This window comes from Psittacula echo (genome assembly GCF_963264785.1).
Source record: "Psittacula echo genome assembly, chromosome: 1".
NCBI lineage: Eukaryota > Metazoa > Chordata > Aves > Psittaciformes > Psittacidae > Psittacula > Psittacula echo.
Window position 1 is genome coordinate 109,754,965 of NC_137735.1, and position 22,313 is coordinate 109,777,277.

Consider the following 22,313-nt stretch of genomic DNA (forward strand, 5'->3'; position numbering starts at 1 on the left):
AAGGTTTCCTTTGTCGGTTAGGTGCCAATTTGAGCTTCAGTCAGAAGCTTTACGAAAAGGTGGTTGAAGTGCTGGGGGAAGGAGCTCCCTTTGAGCATCTTCCCTTGCCTGCTGGGTATCCCTGTGAAGAACTGTGGGTTCTTAAATGCTTTGAGAAAGGGCAGGGGGATAGGTTCCTGGAAGAGTTTTCTTTCCCTGGGGGACCCCTGAGGAATTTTGCTCGCACTTGGAGCCACTTTGCGGTGAGTACAAATGCACCTCGCTGTGCACTTCTTGGAACCGGGGCTCGCTCTCCACTTACATCTCAAGTAGTGGTGCTGCATGTGTTTGTGTACCCCTCCTCACTCCCACGGTCCTGAGGTTGTGGTGGATTTTTGGCCACCTGTGGTTGGAAGCAGAGCTGCTGAGGACTCTGCGTGTGTTGTGTGTGTAGAGGGATAGCAAATTAGAAAATGAGAGGTTGAGAGGCTCAAACAGCTTCCTGAGAGTGTGGGAGTACAGGGCAGAGAAAGGAAGAGAAATCTTTTTGAAGCTATATCAGTGCTTTACACGGACGAGAATAGCAGGCAGTGTATTGACAGAGTGGTCTGAGGATAAATGTGGCCACGTAGCAAAGCCTTAGTGCTGTGAAAATCCCTGCTGTCCACCAGTGAAACAAATTCTTCCGGCATGAGTGCAGTTTCACTGGTATGGTTGAGTCCACAGTACACGCTTCTGTTGGAACAGCTGTGTTAGAGCTGGTGGGCATTGGTCTGCACGTGTCTGTGGTGTGTGTGCAGCCCTTCTAAAAACTACAGAGGGAGAGTGAGGAACAGCACAGGTCACATCTTGTGACATGCGCTGCTCCTGGGAGAAGAGATGAGGTAGCTGGGTATTCTCCTATTGCAGATCTGTAATGTATAATGGTCATGCTAGGTACTGGTCCCTGGGAGATTGAATCCTTCCTCTAGCTTGTGTAAGGTCCATCTTGAGAAAGATTTGACTTCCTGCCTGAAAGCCTGTAGTGGGTGGTAACCGGATCTTGGTTCCATGGTGGAGCAAGGCCCAGCTTTTGTTTCATGTTTCGGCCACTGTTTCCAAAGGCTTAACAAAGTAAATCAGTGTAATTTCCTTTGATTTTCTAATGGGTAAACTGAGGCAGAGAGGAGCAGTGGTGAAAAGGGAACAGCTTATTTAGCATCTGCCACTCTAAGATAGGAGTAGCAACCTGTTCTAGCCTGATTCTTTGAGCACTTGTTCAACAGCACATTTAAGCACATGCTTAATGATAAGCATGGCAATAGCTCTTGTGCCATGCCCTCCTTTCAGAGCATTGTGAACAGTATTGCTCACTGAACCCAAACTGCAGGGCTGATTCCACTTATACCAACCCAGGAGCATCAGCCAGGCTGACAGCCAGGAGAAAGCTGGTGTAAAGGGTGTCAACATCTGGCCTGTAGAACCTGTCTTATTAAGGATGCAGGAGATGGAGCAAACAATCATCTTTACAGTGGCGAAGTGTTACCAATTGGGTAGCAGGACATGGAGACAAACGAAACTGCCTTGACAGTTGGCTCTTGGATGGAGTTAACTTGAAAAGAAACTCCTGGTGCACCCAGAACAGTCACAGAGAGGGAGCACAAGATCCCCAAGCAAACAGTTTCATACAGCAGTGTAATGACCCCTGTTAGTCATCCCTTGAGCATTTAAGCAATATAGTTACTCTGTTTAAAAGAACCAACCACCTAAACCAACAACAAATGCCAGACCAGATGAACAATGACTGTTCCCATATATCCACTTGTCTGTCTTCAGAGAGAGCTTCAGTCTTTGCAGTTGGCGTAAGGTGTTTCACGATTATGTGAAGAGGCAGACTTAGGTCAGCATTGGAAGCTGCTTTAATGAAGCCCAAGGTTTGATAGCCAACCTAGCTTTTGTAAGAGCAGCAGTTTATTGTCAAGAAAATGAACTTTTCCAGGGTCTCGACTCGGGAGCTGTTTGCAGGGTGGTGGGATTACAGTGCCTAGAAAGAGTGTTACAACTCCATTTGCCGCTTGAGTCCTTCTCATACGTCATGTGAGACGCCGTTCGTTTTTCCTTCCTCCGTAAGCCAACCTTAGTTCAGTATATGCCTCTGAGCATTTTGATCATCTTGCTGCTGATTTTTGGAAGGGTATGATTCAGAACTCTCACCTGGGTTAGGTTTTTCTCAATGAGATTGTTTAGGAGAGAATGAGTTTCAGGATTGTTTCTCAGGAATGTGTGTACTTGTTTTCTTTCTATCTATATAGATAGATATCTATATAGATATATATAGGATATATAGATATATATATATAATATATATATTATATATTATATATTTTATATATATTATATATAATATATATTATATATATTATATATAAATATATATATTTTATATAGATATATAGATATATAGATATATAGATATATATATAGGATATATAGATATATATAGATAGATATCTATATAGATATATATAGGATTTTGGGGATTGTGCCAATCTTAGCATCAGGACTTAACCCATTCTGATCAGAACCAATGGGAGTTTCCATTACTAATTGCTGCTGATATCCTGGAAGTGCTCAAAAACTCTGTAGATGACATGGTCAGTGATGGTCATGCTCAGTGACATGATTTACTGGTGGACTTGGCAGTCCTGGGGTAATGGTTGGACTTGATTTTAAAGGTCTTTTCCAACCTAGTTGATTCTATCATTCTATGCTTCTGTATGTGTATATTTACACAGATATCAAGGAGGAGTGAGAGTGAGCCAGTGTATTAAAGTCAGGCACCAAGGGTGACACCACCAGCTCATAATTTTGTGATCAAAATTCCAGCTCATAAATTTGGGATCAAAATGTATGTTATTGTTATCTGCTACATTAAGTGCAATGTGTATTATACATATCATAATGTTATGTGCATTATATGGTGTTGCCTGTTACTTTTGTTGTTGCCTAGAATTTGACTACTGTATGCTCCCTAAAGAGTCTGAAGTGGGTTTTTTGTCCACTTTCTTATGGGTGACTTGTCAAGCTCCCTATGTGCTCCTGTGCCTCAGTATTCCCCACGTGTCAAAAACAAAACACAAGATAAATGCTGCTGTATTGCCTTATAGTGCTGGGAGTCACTTTAACTGTGCTGCTGCCTGTACAGCATGCAGCAATCCCGCAACACCTTGTTCCACAGAACGTAAGCACAAGCTAGTAGCAAGGATGGGCTGATGTCTGGGATGTTTGATACACGTAGATAACGTAGTTTCCACAGAGGAGAGGTAAATTCTGTGAAGGATTAAAGGAGGTGAATAGGTGTCTGAAGATGAGTGAAAGGTGAAAGGGAAGACTGGTAAATGGAAAGAGGAGAGAACTTGGTTACTGCCATAAAGGTATTACCAAATTGGGAAGCATTGGGTTAACATCCAGTTCCATAGCAAGAAGGGTTAAGAATTATTTAAATAACATCTACACAGCGATTTAATAAATGGTTAAATGATTTAATAAAAGGTTAAATTAAATTTATTAAATGGTTGGTAGAAAGCTAGAGGTATATAACAGAGGGAATATTTTCTCCTTTTCTCTTTTGTTTTGGAAGGTGCATGGGGTAGATAGAACTGGTGGTTCAGAAAGGGATTACTCCTCTCTGCAACATCTCAGAAGGTCAGGATTAGCAACTAATCGAGCCTGACTGAAGAAAGAGAAAGGAACATACTCCCCCCCTCATAGAAACTTGCAATTTGTGATGCAGATTGAGGGAAGGCATATATACCAATTTTGAAACTTGTCCTTAGCTCACCCAGGTAATTGCCATACATGAGATGTGCATCACAAATTTTGCTAAACTTTCATAGCCAAATTAGCAGAATCGTGCAAAACTTGCGTGATCTCAGGTCTGTGACTCAGGCCTGGGGGCTGGAAACAGCGGGGATTTTCTGGACCTGCACTTGATTTTGGCCAAATATAGGTTGAGCGTCTTGATGGTTTGAGGGTGAAATAATTGAAAACTTTTATGTTTACAGTGATGATCGTGGTTAAAAGACTAAAACAACGGCTCTTGATCTGAACATTCCCAAATTTGGAAGTCTGAAATCCACATCTGGTTAGAATTTTTAGATGGAAAGATTTTACCCTTAAAAAAAAAAAAATCACTTGTGCTTAAACAACCACAAAATAAATCCCACAGAAAAGACAAAACATTGTGTGGAGTGAATTTTTTGGGGAAGGAATTGATTGCAGTGCTTGTCACCTTGATGTCCTTAATTCCCACTACTAATTTCATGTTGCTCAAATTAAAAAAAGAGGCTTGTAGATTAAAGCAAGGTGTATGTCGTGGTTGTATATCGTGGCTGAACGTGCTTTGAGATGTTCTCTTGGACTGCTTCTTGGTGAGGAAGTTAAGGGTTAATAATTTGCTCTGTCTGCTCTTGATGTATAGATGTAGCCTTTGCACACCAAGAACACACTTCCACAGATGCACATGGGTCCCGCTGGGTTTGGTGGGATTACTCACGTGGCTGAATGCCTGGAGGCTTGCAGCTCAGTTTTATATGATTCTTTTTTAGAATCCTTTTTAAAAATACACAGGAATTAAGCAATTTCCTTTACACAGTGCCTCAGCCAAAGCCCACTGAAGTCATTGGAAGACTCCCACTGTTTTTTAGCTGGCATTCGGATCTATCCTGTATTGCTTATGGCCTAGTCTTCTGGGGGTGTGTATGGGGGTGTATAACCATCTTAGTTCTTCTAGAATGGCTATCCTGCTGTAATATAGTTGCCATGGAATAGGTTGCCCACGTTACTAGCAGCATAATTATTCTGGGACAAAAATACTTTGATTCCAGAATTGTCTCTGTATGGGAAGCCACTCCAGAATAAAAATTGGGCAATGGCTTCATGTGCAATAGCTGTGCTGCTTGGTTGCTTTCTGTAGGCAAGGTGTTTTAAACAGAGATGAAAGGCAGTAATGTGCATCCTCTTTTCCATCAGCACAGCCTGTCTGCTGTGAATTTTTGCTGAGTTATAGTTCTCCTAGGTTACAACACAAAATATCTAAACCTCCCAAAAGCCAAGGAGAGACAAGCCCTTACTATGGACTCCAGCCTGATCCCGCTATCAGATCTGCATAGATAGACCTCTGTATCAATGAGTCCACTGGGACTCCATATGTGCAGATACCCACCTACACAGGTCTGATGGCAGGATCGTGACCCTACACTAGTAAGAGAACACGAGTGTGGCCCTTTGGGGGTGAGTACACAGGGAATGTGGAGAATGACCCAGGCGGTTCAAAGTCTTGGAAGTGTGCTATCTTTGAGGTCCCTGATCAAATGTACCCACTCTCACATTTTAATGGGAGCCCTATTTATGGAGATGTTGATAAGCAATCTGGAGGGAAAGCTTTATCTGTCATTGCCTTTTTGCACTAGTACAGATGAAGCAAAACAATAAATTAACTCTTTGCAATGTGTGTATGGATCCTATGAATGGATTTAGGGCAGACTCCAAGACAGAGATTTTATAGTTTCCATGTTTGGTTCTGACAAGACCAGTAGGGCTAAGCTTTTTAGGCTAATTTTCAAGGCTGCTACATTACTTTTGTCTGTTTAGCTGTTCCTTTAACACCCTAGCTCTTCTGTTAACATGAGCACCAGCTAATATACTACACATACGTGCATGTACAGTGTTAATTCCAGACACTTCACAGGGCAGTTTTTAGAAATCTGGCGACATGTTGATGTGTTAACTTTAAAGTATGCACTTCAGAAATAAAGCAGGAGTTTAAAGAGGAAAGAAAGGGGTTAACGTGAGATTTACTCTGTCCCTTTCTTTGTAGTACATAAATTCATGCACATATATGGAATTTGCAGGAGGAGATGAGTTAGTGTTTGTCTGCCTTTTTTTTAAATTAACCAAATACATTGGATGTGGTGCGGGTTCTTACATCTGTGTAGTGTGTTTATTACATAGAAATAGAACTGCTGTAAGTGGCATTTCCCATGAAAAATGTCAAAAGAAATTATTTTTAATAGATTTTTTCCTTGGTAATAAAAAAGTGTTTATATCCATTTTCAGAGGAAACACATTTTTCCGTAACTACAAGGATTTATTTTGAAAATCAGAAACTTCTCTGTATTAATTCCCATCTTGAGACCTCTGCTGTAAATGTCTGTCCTAAAAACTGTTGAGTGTCTTCCACTCTATTTAATTAAAGTAGATATGGAAGCTTATCATCTTGTCACTGGGTTGGACTTGGAGAAATCTGGTTGAAGACCTGGTCAGACATGATGTTCTGGCTGTAATTAAACCAGATTTGAAGAGGTGCTGCCTCAAGTATTTATCACTGTATTATTTGTCCCGTCCATCTCTACCCCACCTGCCTACAGTTGTTTTCTTTTAATGGTGAAATTGGGAAGTTGAGATACCCATCTCAGTGGGATTTACCTCTCACTGTCCTGGGGCCTGTTGTGGTCTCCTGAGCCAGGTTTTCCTGCCATCTGAAGCCTGTTTTCTTAGTGGCATCTACATATTGAGATACAGATGAGATATTTATTAAAAAGCAAAAAAAGTTAAGACTGCAAACTAATTCCGTTTTAAAAATAGCAGAGAATCTATTTTTCCATTATAGGGAAATACGGAAAGCAGATGGTAGGGATTTTTGGCAGTGGGAATTGCTTTATTTGTTGGTGGAGAAGGGCTTCTAGAGAGGGTGTGTGGTGGGGGACATGACTTGATTCGCATGCTCCAGTGCTGCAGAGCCATCCCAGATGTATCTTGACCCATGCTGCAGTCAAAGCTCAAGTGGTTCAGAGAGACTGCTTAGATGAGGAGTGCTGACAGCATCCTGCCTTCTTGGGTTGGGCTTGTCTAGGCAAAAGCCAGCCCAGACCTTTCTCTCTGCGGAGCCTCAATTTCTTTGTCTTTTCTTCAGAATCCCCTTCACCGTGTGGCTTCTTGAGCACCTTGGTGCAGCAACCACCCTACCACAGGCTGGGTGTGTATCCCCTCTTCCCAAGCGTGCTCACCATGCTTTGGTATCCCTGCACGCAGTGCAGGAGCTGGGCCACTTGACTCTGCCACTGGCTGGGGAGGCAGCCTTGGAAACTGGGTGTGAGATATGGGCTTCCTTTGAAGGGTGCTGCATGGAGGAGGGAGGTGGCAATGCTGTTGACATGATGCACTGTGAGTGGCTGCATGTGCGTGCCTGAAATCTGCCGAGGACTGGCAAAACGTGGTTGGTGTAAAAGGGATGTTTTGCGGGGAGCCCCCACTTGCTCACAGCTGTAAAGGGAAGCAAAGCATGCAGGCTGAAGCCAGTGTAACAAGCACAGCTGCCGGTTGTTCTCCCATCAGCCAGGCAGGCAGGGCAATTCCATGGGCCTGGCCTCATCCCAGGCCTTGCCAGTGCAGTCTCAGCATTTCTGATACAGGGTTTGCCTTGCAGCAGAGTCCCCTTGTTCTCTGGGTAGGTGAGGATGAAGAGACTCCTTCATAGCCTAAACCATGCTACAAACTTACCACTGGCACATGGTTTGGTTTAGGAGCTGTGCGGCTGAGGTGCTGTTCCTGTCTGCCTGTAGGCTGAGTTTCAGGCTCAGGTAGTTGAAATTATCCCTAGCAGCTTTAATCAGCCGGCAGTTCGCTACCATGATGTATTCTGTGATCCCAGCATTGCTCGGTCTGACCTGCAGCCACCCTTCTGCTGGCTTCATTGGGCAGTTACTGCCTGGGGTCAAGAGGTCTTCCTTTCAGACCAGGGCTCCTCTGCGTCTCTGGCTATTATGCATGTATTCTGTATGTTAATGTTCGTCACCCTCTATCACAAGCGTTGCAACATCTGCTCAGCTCAATTTTCATCCCCCTGCTAGCTAGCGAGGAAGTGACTGTGCTTTCCAAAAGGAAAGGAGGAAAAAAGCTAAAGCAAATGGTCTGGTGAGCCTGGTGGTGCAGAGCATCCCTTCTTCTAGGCCTGCTCCTTTGTACTAAATTTAGCTGTTGTTGCGAATGAGCATGCTTGTGCCCAGCAGCAGCATGTAGTCCGTAAAACATCTCTGTTTCCTGCTGATTTCATGTTTTGCTAGGAAGGATGCAATGCAGGACTTGAGATAGGATTAAGCAATGAGCATGGACGTTAGTGAAATGACCGTAGTGAGAGACAGGCTTGTTCCCTCTCTCAGCCCTGTTCAAAGGCAGGTAGCTGTGACCTACTGAGTTACAACAGGCTTTTCCTTCAGTGCTGGAGCCATTCTCTTGTGCCATGGTGTAGTTGTCTCTCAGAATTACCTGGTGCTTAACATTAATTAAGGGCTTCGTGATCAGATGTTTGTGGTTTGACAGAAAGAGCTGACACTGGTTTTAAAAGGAAATAGGTTGTAATATTTCCTTTTAGAGCCACTGATGAGAAACTTTGGACAAGAGTTGTACTTGACAGAATTCTGCTTTGACATAGTTGAGAGAGGCAGGAGTTTTCTTCTGTGGCTTTTCATCACAAACAACATCATCATGAGAGCAGCATCTTTTGCATCTGTCTGCCCCTGCTGCCCGTTCCCCACCTGAAATCTTAACTGTGGGTGACTGTTAGAGACACTTTGACAAAGGCAAGCTGTGAAGAGGAGTGTGAACAGCCATCCCCATGGTAAGGAGATTAAGAAGAGTCAAAGTTCATTTAATCTATGGTTCAAGTATTTTTAAAGGGAGAAAACCATGTCCAAGTTGTCTGGAAGCCTGTTTTCTGCGTGAAACTTGAAGGAAATGAGACTGAAGTTCAGGTAGACTTCAGGGGTTTAAAACGATGAAGGAGATCTGTTGCACTGGTGTAAGTAAAACTTAACTGAATAGATAATTTCTGTTTTTTTTTTTTCTGCAAGATTTCCCCTGACCCCATTGGCTTCAGAGGTCTTTGAAAAAAAATTTGTATTTTTAAATTCTAGCTGAGTAACAGCACAGAAGAGTGTATGACATCTATTGTTCATACAGTCATCCTTACAGTGCTTGTATATCACATGGAATAATCAGGTATGGATTTATTTATATAGAACTGAAGTTTTCTGAGGTCTGAGATGGCATTTTGGACAGAGCTTGTATAGATGCAGTAGGGAATCATAGCCTCAAGTGCAGCACAAGAGCAGAGAGGAGCCGTGTGGTCATACCCCTTCTGCTCTCAAAGCTCAGTTAGGTCCTGTGTGGCAAATGACGGTTAGCACAGACAACTGCATCCTTACGTGTATGTTTAGGTATTAGGCCTCGTGCTCTGGGTGCTGATGATTTGCCTACTCTTGGCTTAGATCTGATATCAGTGTGTGTAAGTGAACAAAGCCCTTGTTTTTTTCCCTTGTTCTCTGAAAACAAGAGTGTCTGGAATTAATATGTAGAAAAAGATAGGTAGGCAAATAGTCTTGTGAATGCTAATGTTCTTTAATGATACAAACTGCCTGTGTAAATCTGTGTCAGGGATCAAAGCACTTGCCCCTGGGATTACCCTCATTGCTGTACAAGTTGGCAGCCAGGAGTTCAGGGGTGATCTGTGCATATGGGGAAGGGAGAGGTAGATGTTTTAAGGGTATAGGTAATGTGTGAAAACACAGATTTTATAACTTGTCCTTGATTTTTTGGAGTTGAGGAGCGTGGTGTGGGGGCTTTGTCGTTTTTTTTGAATAGTGGTGTAGGTTGCATGTCTTAAATAGCACCCTTTAGTAGAAAAAAGAATGTCTTGAGAGACTGGCCACTAAAGACGTGCCCTCACTGCTCTTGCAGTGTACCTTGTAACTCCAGTTTCCCCACTACTCTCTCCTGTTTATGTGCACATCCTTACCTCCACTAGAGTGTTGCTTTCTCCTTGAGCTTAAGTGATTGAAACTCCTTGTTGCCAAAGCTCAAGTTACGAAAATGATAGAGTGAACCATCCTACTTACATTAACTCTGCAGCTGCTGATGCAGTCACTGTGTGTAGCTTATCAACTGCCTCTGATTAACCTGAGGGTCACTTTTGCTTGGGTTTGAGCTCCCAGTGGCTTCAGGTAAGCCCCTGGACTTTGCTCTCGAGTAGATAAAGAGCACTCATGCATTCCTTCTGCCTAGTCTGCTTCGGATTGTTACTTCTGGTGGCAGGGTGGTAAGGGACAGCAATTAAATCCCTGCAATTGTTTACTAAACCCTGAGCTTTGACTACATAGGAATTTGTGGTCGGTCCAGTATAAATTGAAATGAAGAGATTACAATTGACTCCCATTAACTAACACAGTTGTAAAATTCACTAGCCAACATTTGCTTCATGACAGTTGCTTTGGGTGGTTTTCTTAGGCTGATACACCCCTTTTGAGACTGTTGGCATGCTGTACGCTTGGTGCATCACCTTTAATAAAAAGACATTCATGTTTTTTCTGACTTACATAGCTTTTATAGTTGAACCTTGGTGGTAAGAGTCTTTGCTTCTGCAGACCAAGGAGGTTATGTTGTTTCCTTCCACTTGCTCTCTTTTCCATCCTCATCGTGAGATGTGGTTCTTTTCTGTGTTCTTTGCTCTACCTGGGGCTGTCAGTGTTTCCCATTTTTCTTTTCTCCCATGCACTGGAAAATTTGTGCCCCTAAATTTTCACCTGTCTCTTAGTAACAGACTTCCTCATTCTTTCCCCAGACTAGGCGCTCTCTCTCTATCTCATAATAATTTCTGTTGTGCCAAGGGTGCTATATGCATCTCTCAACAGGGTTGATGCGTTTATTTTTTTTCCGGCTGTTTTGTAATTACAGGCTTAGCTATGGCAAGGGATATTGTCATGCTGCAATATGTCACGATGTCACCAGCCAGCTATTGCAAGTATTAAGGAGCAGGTAGTTCTGCTCACTAACAAAGATACCAGTATCTCCATTTTCTACTTTTGCAGTTCCCAGTGTTCAGCAAAACCTGTAGTTCCCTGTGTCAGTAGGATAGTGCATGCTTGCTCACAGTCTTTTTAAGATTAGTTAATGCAACACCAAGGACCAAGATCTTGAATTTGTTTTTACACGGTTGCAGGTTGAGATGAGTTTCAGCACAGGTTCCCGATTATTGTTATGAATATTGACATTAGCCTAAAAGTGGCAATAGCAGTATGTAGTAGTATGCATATATAATGTAAGCATATGTGCACACATATGTGCGTGTGTTGAAAGATAGCAGAGCTTTGCCTGGAGCCTTCCACTCTTCCACCTACATCAACTAATCCAACAAAAAATCTTAGGTTTCCATACAAACCAGACTGCTCTGCTTTTAAATGTGTTGGTAGCTTTAGCACTTCCCATTTGGGGCCTTGGATCTCTGTATTTTTATTGCTAGGATTCCAGTCCGGATGGAGATAGGAAGAGCAGAAGCTTTTGGTGTAAATAGAGAAATACAGTTTTCTGTGACATACTAAGTTATGTAATTTTAGCACTGGCTTAGCAGGCAGGAGGCAAGTAGAGTGGTTGCTAGTTGCACGATGAATGCATCTTGTTCCGTTGATACCATCCCGTCACGCATACAGCATGTGCTGTGCTGTTTAACTCGGATTGGATTCTCCTGATGCAGAAAACCACACTTTCCATCAGTGGGATGCCTCTATGTCTGAGCCTAAAAGCAGCTCAAGGGTGCATGCTTTAGAGGAGGAGTCTGCGTAGGATGGCTGCACCATGCCTGTGAAGTCTGATCCACACAAGTTATAAGTATCTGGGCTGTTAGGAGGGATCCTTTCTCTCACATTGCTATGTGGTTATGTGTGTGGGTATTACTTTTGAACCCTTCCATGGTGGCCATGAAGAGAGCTGGACCAGCTCAGAGAGCTTACAACTGTAGGGGATGGTGTTTCTGTAGGGCTTGCAGGGTCAGGAGGAATGGCTGTTCTCATGTAAGCTGGTTTTAAGGGCTCCCACACAGCTGCCTTTATGGCACAACTGGAACCTGGTGAATGATTTTGGTTTTGCTTTCAGGTGGGCACCCATTCATTTGTTGGGCAGCGAGCTTTTAAATCCTTCCTAAACCACTTTGGGACCCTTCTGGCTGACAGGCAGATCCTGTATGAGCACATCACCCAGCCCTGCAAAGCCCAGGCCTTTGGGAGCAAAACCAGTTGCCAAAGAAGCAGGTGTGTCAGCGCAAAGTGGCCCATGAGGAGCAGCTGTACACTAGAACTTTGCCCTTTTATTTGCTCAAGGTTTTATCTCATCCTTTATTATACAGAAAATGAATATTTACCGAGTCAGTTAAAGCAGGGCCATCTGAGTGGCGAGCTCCTTGTGTGTGAGGTGGCCTCATGGGTGAGAGTGTTGAAGGGGAAGGCTGTGGTTTCTGTGCCATCGGGGAAGATAGGAACACCTGAGTAAACAGTGGGCACAGGGGCTCGGTGAGTAGGGTGACTGGTTTGGTACACTCAATTGATTTCCTTCCCCCACAGCTTTTTTTTCTCATGCCCGTAGCATAGACACTAGAGCAAGACAAGAGTGCTCTGAATAGGAAGCTAAACTTGCCTGTTATTTTTCATTTTGCTGCAGGAATTTGAATGTGGATAGCAAATTTAATATTGAAACAGAAATCTCTTCTGAATTGAAGGCCAAATGTTCCACTTGGAAGGTGTAGTAGCACAGTCTGCTGCTGCACTCAAGCTATGTCATACTGGGAGAAAACCAACCCTAAGCCAACAAACCTCAACATTAAAAGAAACCCTCTGTAGTAATTGAAAGGGCTGTCTTTGGTGCAATGTTGTGATTTTTAGCAGGATTGCGTGCATTGAGGGAAATGTTTACTAAGAGATTTGTTACCACTTCTGGTCTTTAGATCCTCAGCGGTGGACTTGTAGTCAGGCAGTTGCAATTGGTGAATGATTTTTTTGTCTAGTACATAGTAGAAGGACAAAGCAGCATAATTTTGTGGGATTAGAAACTGTTTGGTGTTGGAGGTAAAGCATCCATATCCATATTCAGTAGCCCAGTCTTGGTTGGGAATTAGGCACGTGTGCAAAGGGGAAGTGGCATGTCCTAATATGCAGGGAAGCCTGGTGGATGCTCAGAGACCTGCTCTCTGTCCCCGGGTCTGTCCACCTTGGGCAGTTCATTTGACTGCTCTGTGCCTCTTTCTCATGTTATCTGCCACATAACATCTATTTAGATGTTAAACAATTTGAAATGGGACTGCCCCTTGTTATAGAAAACAACTGCTCTACTTCAACGCAGTCTTAATATTAAACATAAACAACTGTGGTCTTTGGATATTCAAAATAAATTCAGCAAGATTCTGGTTAATTTTTTATTATTTTCAACTGCATTTGATCTTTGGACCTGTATAACCAAACTTTTTCCTTAGTAGCTTTCTGTTATTCTGCCTTTCGAAGGACTTTGTGGAAAAGAAGGCAGCATAAAAATCACACAACCGGTTTGGCAGGTCCTGTATAAACAGGAGAAATGCCAGGAAAAGTCTCGTGTCTCTGTTGCCAGCTTTGGGAAAAAAATCTGGTTAATTTTCCTCTAACAAAAATCTCGGCCGTCGCTATGTGTGAGCAGGACTGTGGTGAAGGACATGTGGTGGAAGGGGCTGGGGGGTGCTTACTAGAGGGAACATGTGTGTCCTCATATACTGGGCATGTTCCTACTCTTGGGCAGTTGTCCTAGTCACCTTCTTCGCTGTAGGAACAGAAGAAGTGTTTTGTCATGCTTCTTGTAAGCAGGTTTGGGGTGTTTTTTCCTTCCCCATCTCCTCCGACAATTTCACACCTCAGCACAAGCGTTAAGCACGCCCTGCTTGATTAGACGGGGGTGATTGATGCCCCCTTGTTTTGCTTTGCGCCAGCAGTAAAGGTGTGCTGGTTTTTAAGGCCATTTAGTTGAGTTGGGTTGGGTAAGGAGACCTGCCTTCCAAACTGGATCTGTGCCGTTGCGTAACTGTGGGAAGGGCTGGAGTGCCTCTGTCCTGATTCTTGTGGCAGAGGAGGGACGTGTTTCTGGAAAGGGTGCACAGCCCTCTTCTGATGCAGGCCATCTCTGCTACCACTTGTGAGTGGAAAGATTTCAGTCAATGCTTTGACAAGGAGGAGCATTAGACATCAGAAGTGCTCCTAGGGAGGGTGTTTAAAATCAGTGCTAAAACACAAAGTGAAGTGTTGCCTTCTCAGAGCTTTTGTGCGATATCCGTGTCATTTTACTTACAGTCTTACAGTTTGCCTTTCTGTTTCCAGAGTGGCAAGGTAACCCCAGAAACATGGCCATGTGGGTTGAGGGTCAAAATGGGATTTAGGCAACTTCCTGGTTCTTCCTATACCTGTCTTCCTAATTGTAAAATAGGATTCAAAACGATCCTTCCTCTGATGCTTCTGTTTTGCCTTTGAGCTCTTCAAAACTGTCCTAGGTTGGTGATTCTGTGGTGCTTTTGACAATGGCCCTGTGGTTCAGATTGCCTCTGAGTGGTATCACTGTATAAATGTCAAGTTCTAACAGCTGGGTTCAGATGCCAGTAGAGGTCTTAGAAGAGAATGTTAGTTTCTAAGGTATTGAAGTAGGTTTTTGCCCAGCCTCTGTGTTCCTGATGGGCTAACCACCTCATCTGCCTATGTTTTGGTCCCTCCACTTGTAAAGGTGAGTGTAGTATGCTTCTCTTCCTTGCTGGAAAGTGATAAAGGTATTATTACAGGACATACTTAAATAGTGCAACAGTAAGGACCATGGACAAGCCTTCAGATTGAGTCAAAACAGGCCCGGGACTAGCACTTTTTCTTAAAGATGTCTGCAATTTACTCCATTTCAGCTGGCTCAGTTCCCAAGCTTGTCACTTATGTAGTGAGGAAACATTCGCAGCTCGTAAGCAGTCTTATGGTAAGGGTGGAGTGGCTCTCACCACAGTGTCCATTCACTTGTGAACAGCAACGCTTAGCTGTGAAAACAAGCCAAAGATAACCAGAGTGAAACTTCAGCACTTCTGCCAGGAGCAACATCACAACCAATGCTTCAGGATTATGAGCTAAAACAAAATAATAATTTGAGGAAGAACAAAAAGCGATGCAAAGGTTGAAAGGAACAATTAAAACAATTGGGGAACTTAACGAACAGGAAAAGCTGCGACGGAAGGAGGGCAGCTAACATGAGAGTTTTATGCTTAGCCATCCCAGGGCTTGACAGACCTGTGGGCTCAGCATTATCCCATTGCCCTGTTGGCACAACCAAGGCAATAAGGGCTGCAGTAATGCCATAACTTGTTTAGGAGAGTCAGTAGCAGGTCTGGGAACAGAGTCTTGTCCTTCTCACTAATTCTCTTCAAAAGTCTTCTGTGGGGCTTGGTTTTTTTTTCCCTGTGCTCTGTGTGTGGCATCTGCCGCTGAGCCCCATACAGCAGCATTATGCAGGGGGTGATCCACTTCTTGTTCCCATTCTTGAGCGCTGGGAGTGCCGCTGGAATTTCCAGAGTGAAGGAATAAGGGCTGTGTGGGATGCACCCTGTCACATGGACAGGTCATACCTGGAAGGCATCTCTTGTTTTCAGAGCAGTTGGGAAAGGATTGCTAATAGTCCTCCTTACGCAACAGAATATTCACCCGCTTAGTTCATTACTTATTAGCTCCAGGCAGGGACATTGCAGATTGGTTAATGGTAATGGCCAAATCATTAGACTGTGCAGCATTAATGGAGGAGAAAGCATTTAATAAAGAGCCATCACTCGACCCTGTGATTGTCTGTGGAATCCAGACCATATTGCCCATGGCAGGGGGTTGAAACTAGATGATTTTAAGATCCTTTCCAACCATGACTCTGTGATTCTATATTGCCAAATTCAGGCTCTGCTCTCCTTCTGTCACCTACCCCTTCTTAAATGGATGGCTTGCTTGGGAGCTGTAGCTTTTCAGACACATGTGAAAGTTCATCTTTTCTGCCTTTAAATCAGATATGCTGTACCATGACCAGCTGTTTCTGTACAAACATATTCTAAAAGTCTCCTTAAACTTCTGCCAATCCCAATGGTTCTGTGCTGGAAGGACCATGGTTTAGAGCAAATGAAAGATTTCTGTTGTGCCTCAAGCTGTCCCCCAGGTGGTTTGTTTACTTTTTCCAAGTAATATTTTGTATCTGATGCATCCATCAGGAAACAGTTCAGTTTCTGCTTGTTTGCATTCTCAACCCCATGGTGTGCTGACTGGAGAGACCTGCCAAAAGCTGCTAAATAGCTTGCTAAATAAATTGTAAAAGAAATAACCTGATTCAGGTGCAGATTGACCTGCCTGCAGATTTTATGTCTTTTCATATAACTCTGCTTCCTTCAGTTGTGTGCTATTGCATCTTAATGTTTTAATCACAGCTTCTTATTAGCTCATCCTTCTGCAATATGTCTTCCAGATTATCTTCTCTTTCCTCTGTTCTTATTTCTTTTGGCTGTTGGGCTGTATCTCTCATATCTCTGTGTGTTTCTGTAGTTCCTTTATTCCTTCCGTATAAGCAAGACCTTCTGACTCTTGTAAAACTTGTCTGTCTTGCATGTATAGATGTGTGTGTGTATATGTATGATGCAGAATGAAGAGCCTGCAAATGTGCAGGATGCAATATTCGAAGTGAAATCCTACCAGCTGGTTTTTATATACTCTCCTTTGTCTGCTAGAGTTTCCTTTTTAAGTCACACTGATCTCACACTGTCCATGTTAAAGTAAGTGGCTGGAGTAGGTGAAAGATAGTGGGAGAAGATGATCGTAATTTGAAGTTTCTCCCATATCCAGTTTCTGTACAGTAGACAAGGCCAGTGCAAGTATGGTCCATTTTAGCTACTCCTTCTGCATTTAATATGCTGGTAGTCAATCTGAATCCTGCTACAGTGGCAAACATTCATTATTTCTGGAATAGCTTATTAAGACAATCTTTGAGAATGGGTATTTTATTTGGCTTTCTCTCTCTGTGGATTCTGCTCAGTTTTCCTGAGTACCCAAGTGAATCTGCCCATTTTTTTCACCAACAGCCCTTATTATAGTTGTCTGTCCCTTTCCTGGGCTGGCCTAGATTCCCTCTGGAAAGTTGCCTTTACCTACTTAGAGGTGTTGTTGAACAAGGGGATACAGCACACTCCCTGCCATGCTGTGTGTTGCTGGGTTAATTTTGCACCACTTGAACCTTTAGGAGCAGAAACTGTAAGCTGCGGCGTTAGACTTTGTCATGATACCCCTAGGTTTCTTTGTGTATTTGTTATGTCCTTTTTGATGGAAAGTCTGCCACAAGTCCGAAGTGGGATGAAATGCTGTCATGAAGCACTGTATATGCCAAGAGTGCTTTGCTCTGCCAGTGAGGAAAGTTGTAAAGATGTCAACCTTGCAGGGGTAAACTGTTGTTTCTGAGGACAGTAAGTAGGTACACCAGTGCTCTGGAGTGGTCTTCCAGAGCCAGAACCCAAGCCTGTGATCAAGGTTGCCTCCAGCAGCAAGTAACTTCTCTTCACAGGGATTTTCTCATGCTTACAAGGGCAGGCACCTACGTGATCACACATACACGACTATTTTTCCCAGTTTGTAGTAGCTGATTTTCGGGTGTGCCTGTGTTTTCATATGGTAACAGATATAAGATAATTATGGTGTATCATGTTTGTTTCCAAACAGGCATATATACACACTGTTCACCCTGAGGTTTAAACTGATCTCATGTAGATAAGGAGACAGAGTAAACTTAAGTGACTGAACTGGAGAAGATCAATTGAGGCCTGTATGTGGGCTTTACTTCCACTAATGTAAACTAGGACCAGAGTCATTGTTTTAAAAATTGCTGGAGAATTCTGCAGCAATAGTATATAATAGTATATATAGTACATAATAGTGTATTTCTAGGGAGCAGAGTCCAGCCGTGCTACAAGACCAAAGGTTTAAATTGTAACTTTTAAAATGTGTATTTCAGAGTGTTGTAGCTCCTCAGGAGATTGTTTCTGCCAGTGATTGAGGATTAAAAGAAGCTGTGACTTTTATGTGCATGCTCTCCCATGATTTTTCCACTACTTAACTGATGGGCATGTAGATAGTCCATGGCAGTGAATGAGTTGACCTCGTCCATGTAACAGTTTGGACCTGTGGTTCGTGTTATGGAAATATCTAATGTCCCCTGTTGTGAAGGATCCTGTTCACAATGTTCAGAAAGCAACACTCACCCCTTGTAGAAAGCCCAGAAATGATGAGTGTCCTCAGAGATGTGTTTGAATGTATAATAACATTGCAGCCTGCCAGTGCCTTAGCAGCTCCATAATGCAACCAACTAAAACCACTTGTGCTGCCATGCCAGCCCTGAAATGCTGAACAGGAGCTTCAGGACTCCCACTTTCCATAACATGTGAGAGGGCAGCTGCCTGCACACCGTGTTTCCCCATAGATGTCCCATCTCAGTTTAATTTCCTCCAGTATATTTGCACTGAAATGAGCGCATGACTCCAGTAATGGGTGCTCAGTGTGTGAGTTCCCACGCGTACCAGCAGGGTTGTACAACCGCCATATGCCACAGATGAAGCTCCCAGCACTCCCTGTTGTAGAAAAGAGGACACACAAAAGATGCAGTGGAACATCTGATGTGCAGCTATCTAAGCCTAGAAAGACTTTCTCTATTGACCTCCCTGCTTTCTTGCTGCTTACTCATTGGCCACGCTACTTCAAAGACTCACATGGGCTGGTTTTTTTTAGCTGTGCGATGAACTCTCCCTCTTGAGCCTTCTGTGGTGCTTTGTGCTAAGCAAGTGCACTAACAAAATCACCATGTAGGCACAAAAGAGGTTGCTGTGTGGATCAGTGCAGTGGCCACCTTCCTCCATGCCCTGCTTGAGCAGAGATCAGCAGCAAGTTCTTTGGAGTGACAACCCCATAATGCAAATTCTGCAGTCACAAGTGCAGAAGACCCAGGGGAAGATAATTTCTTAACATCAGGCAGTTGAATCTGTGGTTGGCTTCTGCCTTTAAGCAGTAAGTGAGGTGGGCCAAAGTCCCAGTTTTACTGCCTCTTCTTGGAGCTTCGCTGCAGAAGGGCGGGTGGAAGGGTCTCCCACTTCAAGTAGATAAGGCTTTACTCCCATTTTGGAGCACAGTGATTCCGCTTCCAAATTCTGAACCAGGATTTGCTTCCCAGATATGTATTTTGTGCTGCCTAGCTGGAATATCTATGGATAACATTCTTTATTATTTATATAAATGACTAATGCTTTCATAAATCTTATTAAGCTTTTTGCTTTAGTATTATCTTCTCACAGCCTGTTTCTGCTCTCTCTTCCCTCATATTAGCAGTGACCTCAGTGAAGGAATGCTTTTTGAGCATGTCGTTCAGCTAGTTTTTTGCTTCATTTATATTTGCTAATTTGAGGTATTTTGCAGTGCTTAGACAATAATGCAACTGTATAATGGCATTTTCAACAACAGCATTGACCTCCTCAGGCTGCCTTTTCACAACACTCGAGTGCATCAATATTGCTGTCTGCACGATTTTAATGTAATTAGAACAGTGGCTGCAATCATTTGGGGATAAAAATGAACTTCCCCACTGTCTCGTGTCCCCTTCCCTTTCGTGATGAACTGTTGCACCTCTGTTTGGTTTTTGTTGGCTGGAGTTAAGGGTGGAGATGTGAGAGGGTAGCCATCTCCTACTCCTGTGCCCGGAGGTTCATCAGAGGCAGGCTGAGAGAAGGAGGCAGGGAGGAGCTGAGCTTCACAAAATCACTAAGGTCACCGAGACAATCTCTGCTCTCTGGGCACAGGAAATGAGATGTTAATCTTTTCCCAGTGCTGCTTTGCATAAGGTCCATTCCAGAGAGCTGTGTTTGTTTTAATTTCACTAATTACTGATAGTGTGCTGATTATGCTGCTATAGATTTGACGTGAATTGCTATATTAATGGAATTAAAAATGAGGAGAAGTCTGCTATGGAAATTAAGAAGATGACAGAAGCTGGGGGAAGGGAGGGAAGTGGAGAGTTTAATTCATACCCTGGTACTGCAGAGCTCTACTTTACTTTTTCTTTTGTGCCTGGCAGAAGTTGAAGTATGCATGTTATAACACTGACCAAATCCCCAAAATGTTTTAATTGTGTACCAGTGCCATACAGTCTCTTAGTCCCCCCTCCTCCCTGTGTTAGACCCTGTAACTCACTTCATAGTGGTCTCTTGGGCTTTGTTTCTAGCTATAGCATTGCATACTAAACACTGGTGAGCACTGCATATGTCTTCCTTCCCTTTCCTCTTCCCCTCACTTGCTTCCCTAATGATTAACTTACTTGAATCTCCTGCTGTTACCCTTCTGAATCTTTCCTGCCAGCTCCTCATTCTCCCCTGACAACCCTTTTCTCTAAGGGCATTTTCTTCCCCCCTGCTGTACCCAAGGCAACTACTCCACGAAGGACCCACAGTAGCAAAACCAGACCCACCCAGGCTCCCCCCAGCTCCTGTCCCTTGGTTTGCCATTCCGTTTTCCTTGCCTCCGTGTGCTTGCTGAAAGAGATAGCTGCTCTGGTGCTGTGTCCTTGCAGAGCTAACATCCTGTGTGATTTGGGGCACACTGTTATGTTCGGAACACCAGCTTTCACAGCCCCAAGAGCTACAACCTTATGTTTCAAACCTGGATTTACACAAGCCAAGGGCTTGTTACGCTGGGTTTTTTAAGGCTTAGAGCTTCTCTAGAAATCCAAGAGGCACCAGGCCATCTGCAAACCTGCTAGTGCTGCCCTCTCTGATCGTGCGTCCCACAGGTGAGGAGTTGGAGCAGGGTGATGACATGATCCCCAGGGAGCTGGAAGCTTCCCTTAAAGCAGCGTCCACTGCTACCACTGTCGCGTGAGTAAGCAGGGACGGCCTGTGACAGCGTGACAGGTAACTTTCTCCTCTTTTGCTTAACGACAGTTGGCTTCCTGATAGTTCCCACAGCACAACTCACTGTACCTCCACCTCGTGGTAATGCCTGCTTCTCTGGGAGCAGGGGGAGCCTGGGCTGTTTGGAGAAGTGAAGATGAACAGGGAATGCAACAAGACAGACATGGAGTGGCACACGTACGCCAGCAGCCTGAGGGGCAAATGTGTGTCAGCTTTCACTCTCAGTTAATTTTGCTCTGTGTAGTATTATTACATGCAGTATAGGAGTAAGTTTTTATGCAGTGGTAAGAGTCAGCTGCCTTTTTTGTCCAGTGCAGGGTATTTGCAAACTACATTGGTGGTTTTAGTTTCCTGGAAATTGCTGAACAGGTAAAGCATTTCTTTGCTTTATCAATTAAAAAGAGTCCTTTTAGTATCCCACCTGTCCAGCTACTGAAGTAGTTGTGTCACTGGGACAACATGAGGGCTTGCTCGGCATGCTTTCTTACCTGTTCTGTTTCCCTTTCTGCGAAAACATGGACGGCCTTTGTGCCTGCCATCTGAGTGAAGTTGGTAAAGGGACAAAAGGACTGCAAGCCGGAGAGCGTTCACAATGAAGGCAGCTGCTGTGGAAGTTAGAAGGGTGTAATTTTAGCAAAGGCGCGAAGCTGTTGTTACTTGCAGCCTCATCTTCAACTGTTAGGCTTTTTAAAAACCGTGGTTTGCAGTTTTGAATTATTACTGTTATAGTTGTTATTGCTATTGCTGTATGAATTATTTGTGTTTTGGACAGAATTTTCTAACCGTTCAGGTACATTTTTTGTCTCTAAAGGATCTTCCCAGTTCTCCAGACTGGAATCAGGGTGTGCTTTGATAGCTGTGGGAGTCTAGTCAGCTGCTATGTACACTTCTACTAGCCATGATCAATACAGCTTTTGAGTTACCTTCCTTTTTTAGGCAGGATGGCTTGATCTGGGGCTTTTTCAGCACCTGGATATTAGTATTTTACAGTTTTCTAGTACAAAGAGAACAAAACCATAGCTTGTCTTGTTTCTAACCGTCTGTTTCTGTCTCTGCTAGGTCAGGCAGTTAAAAGCATGCTGCGCCCTCAGCAGACCTGGCAGGGTGTCTGGGTGGCACTGCTGGAGCACTAGCCGCCAGACCCCACCCCAAGGAGGGTCTCCATAAAGGCTGACTTAAGGCATGCCTTCAGTAAGAGCAGTCAAGGTGAAGTTTCATGGTGAAACTTTCCTGACTCACTGTGAGCTGAAGAAGCCTTTCAAAAATGATGACAGCAAGCAACATGCCAGCTGTTTTGTCCACCTCATTGTGGCTACTGGCAAAATAGTAGAGAGCTGCTATTTTGAAGTTGCTTGCAGATGGCAGTTGTTTGGGGCTGAGCATTTGTCACTTGTGGGGTTAAATGTTTATAGAGTCCCCTGGCAGGCGGCAAATCTGTAATGTGGTAATGCCAAGCTTTTTCCTAGCACTCGTCAGCAATAAACTCAAAAGACCGCATGAAATATGTATTGGTTTAGTC

The 22,313-nt window shown here is 43.7% G+C and overlaps 1 protein-coding gene across 2 annotated transcripts in view; it reads left to right on the top strand.

The window, feature by feature from the left end:
- The window catches only part of ETV6 (ETS variant transcription factor 6), a 136,918-nt gene that overhangs the window by 17,866 nt on the left and 96,739 nt on the right, over positions 1 to 22,313 (top strand). The window contains exon 1 of one of the 2 annotated variants that reach the window (XM_080628909.1): positions 8,408 to 8,635. The exons of the other annotated variant lie outside the window; for it this stretch is intronic. Within the exon in view, the coding sequence (XP_080485035.1) occupies positions 8,633 to 8,635 (3 nt within the window). The 5' untranslated portion in view covers positions 8,408 to 8,632. Of the gene's footprint in view, positions 1 to 8,407; positions 8,636 to 22,313 lie in introns of those variants that run through there. 2 annotated transcript variants of the gene reach the window in all.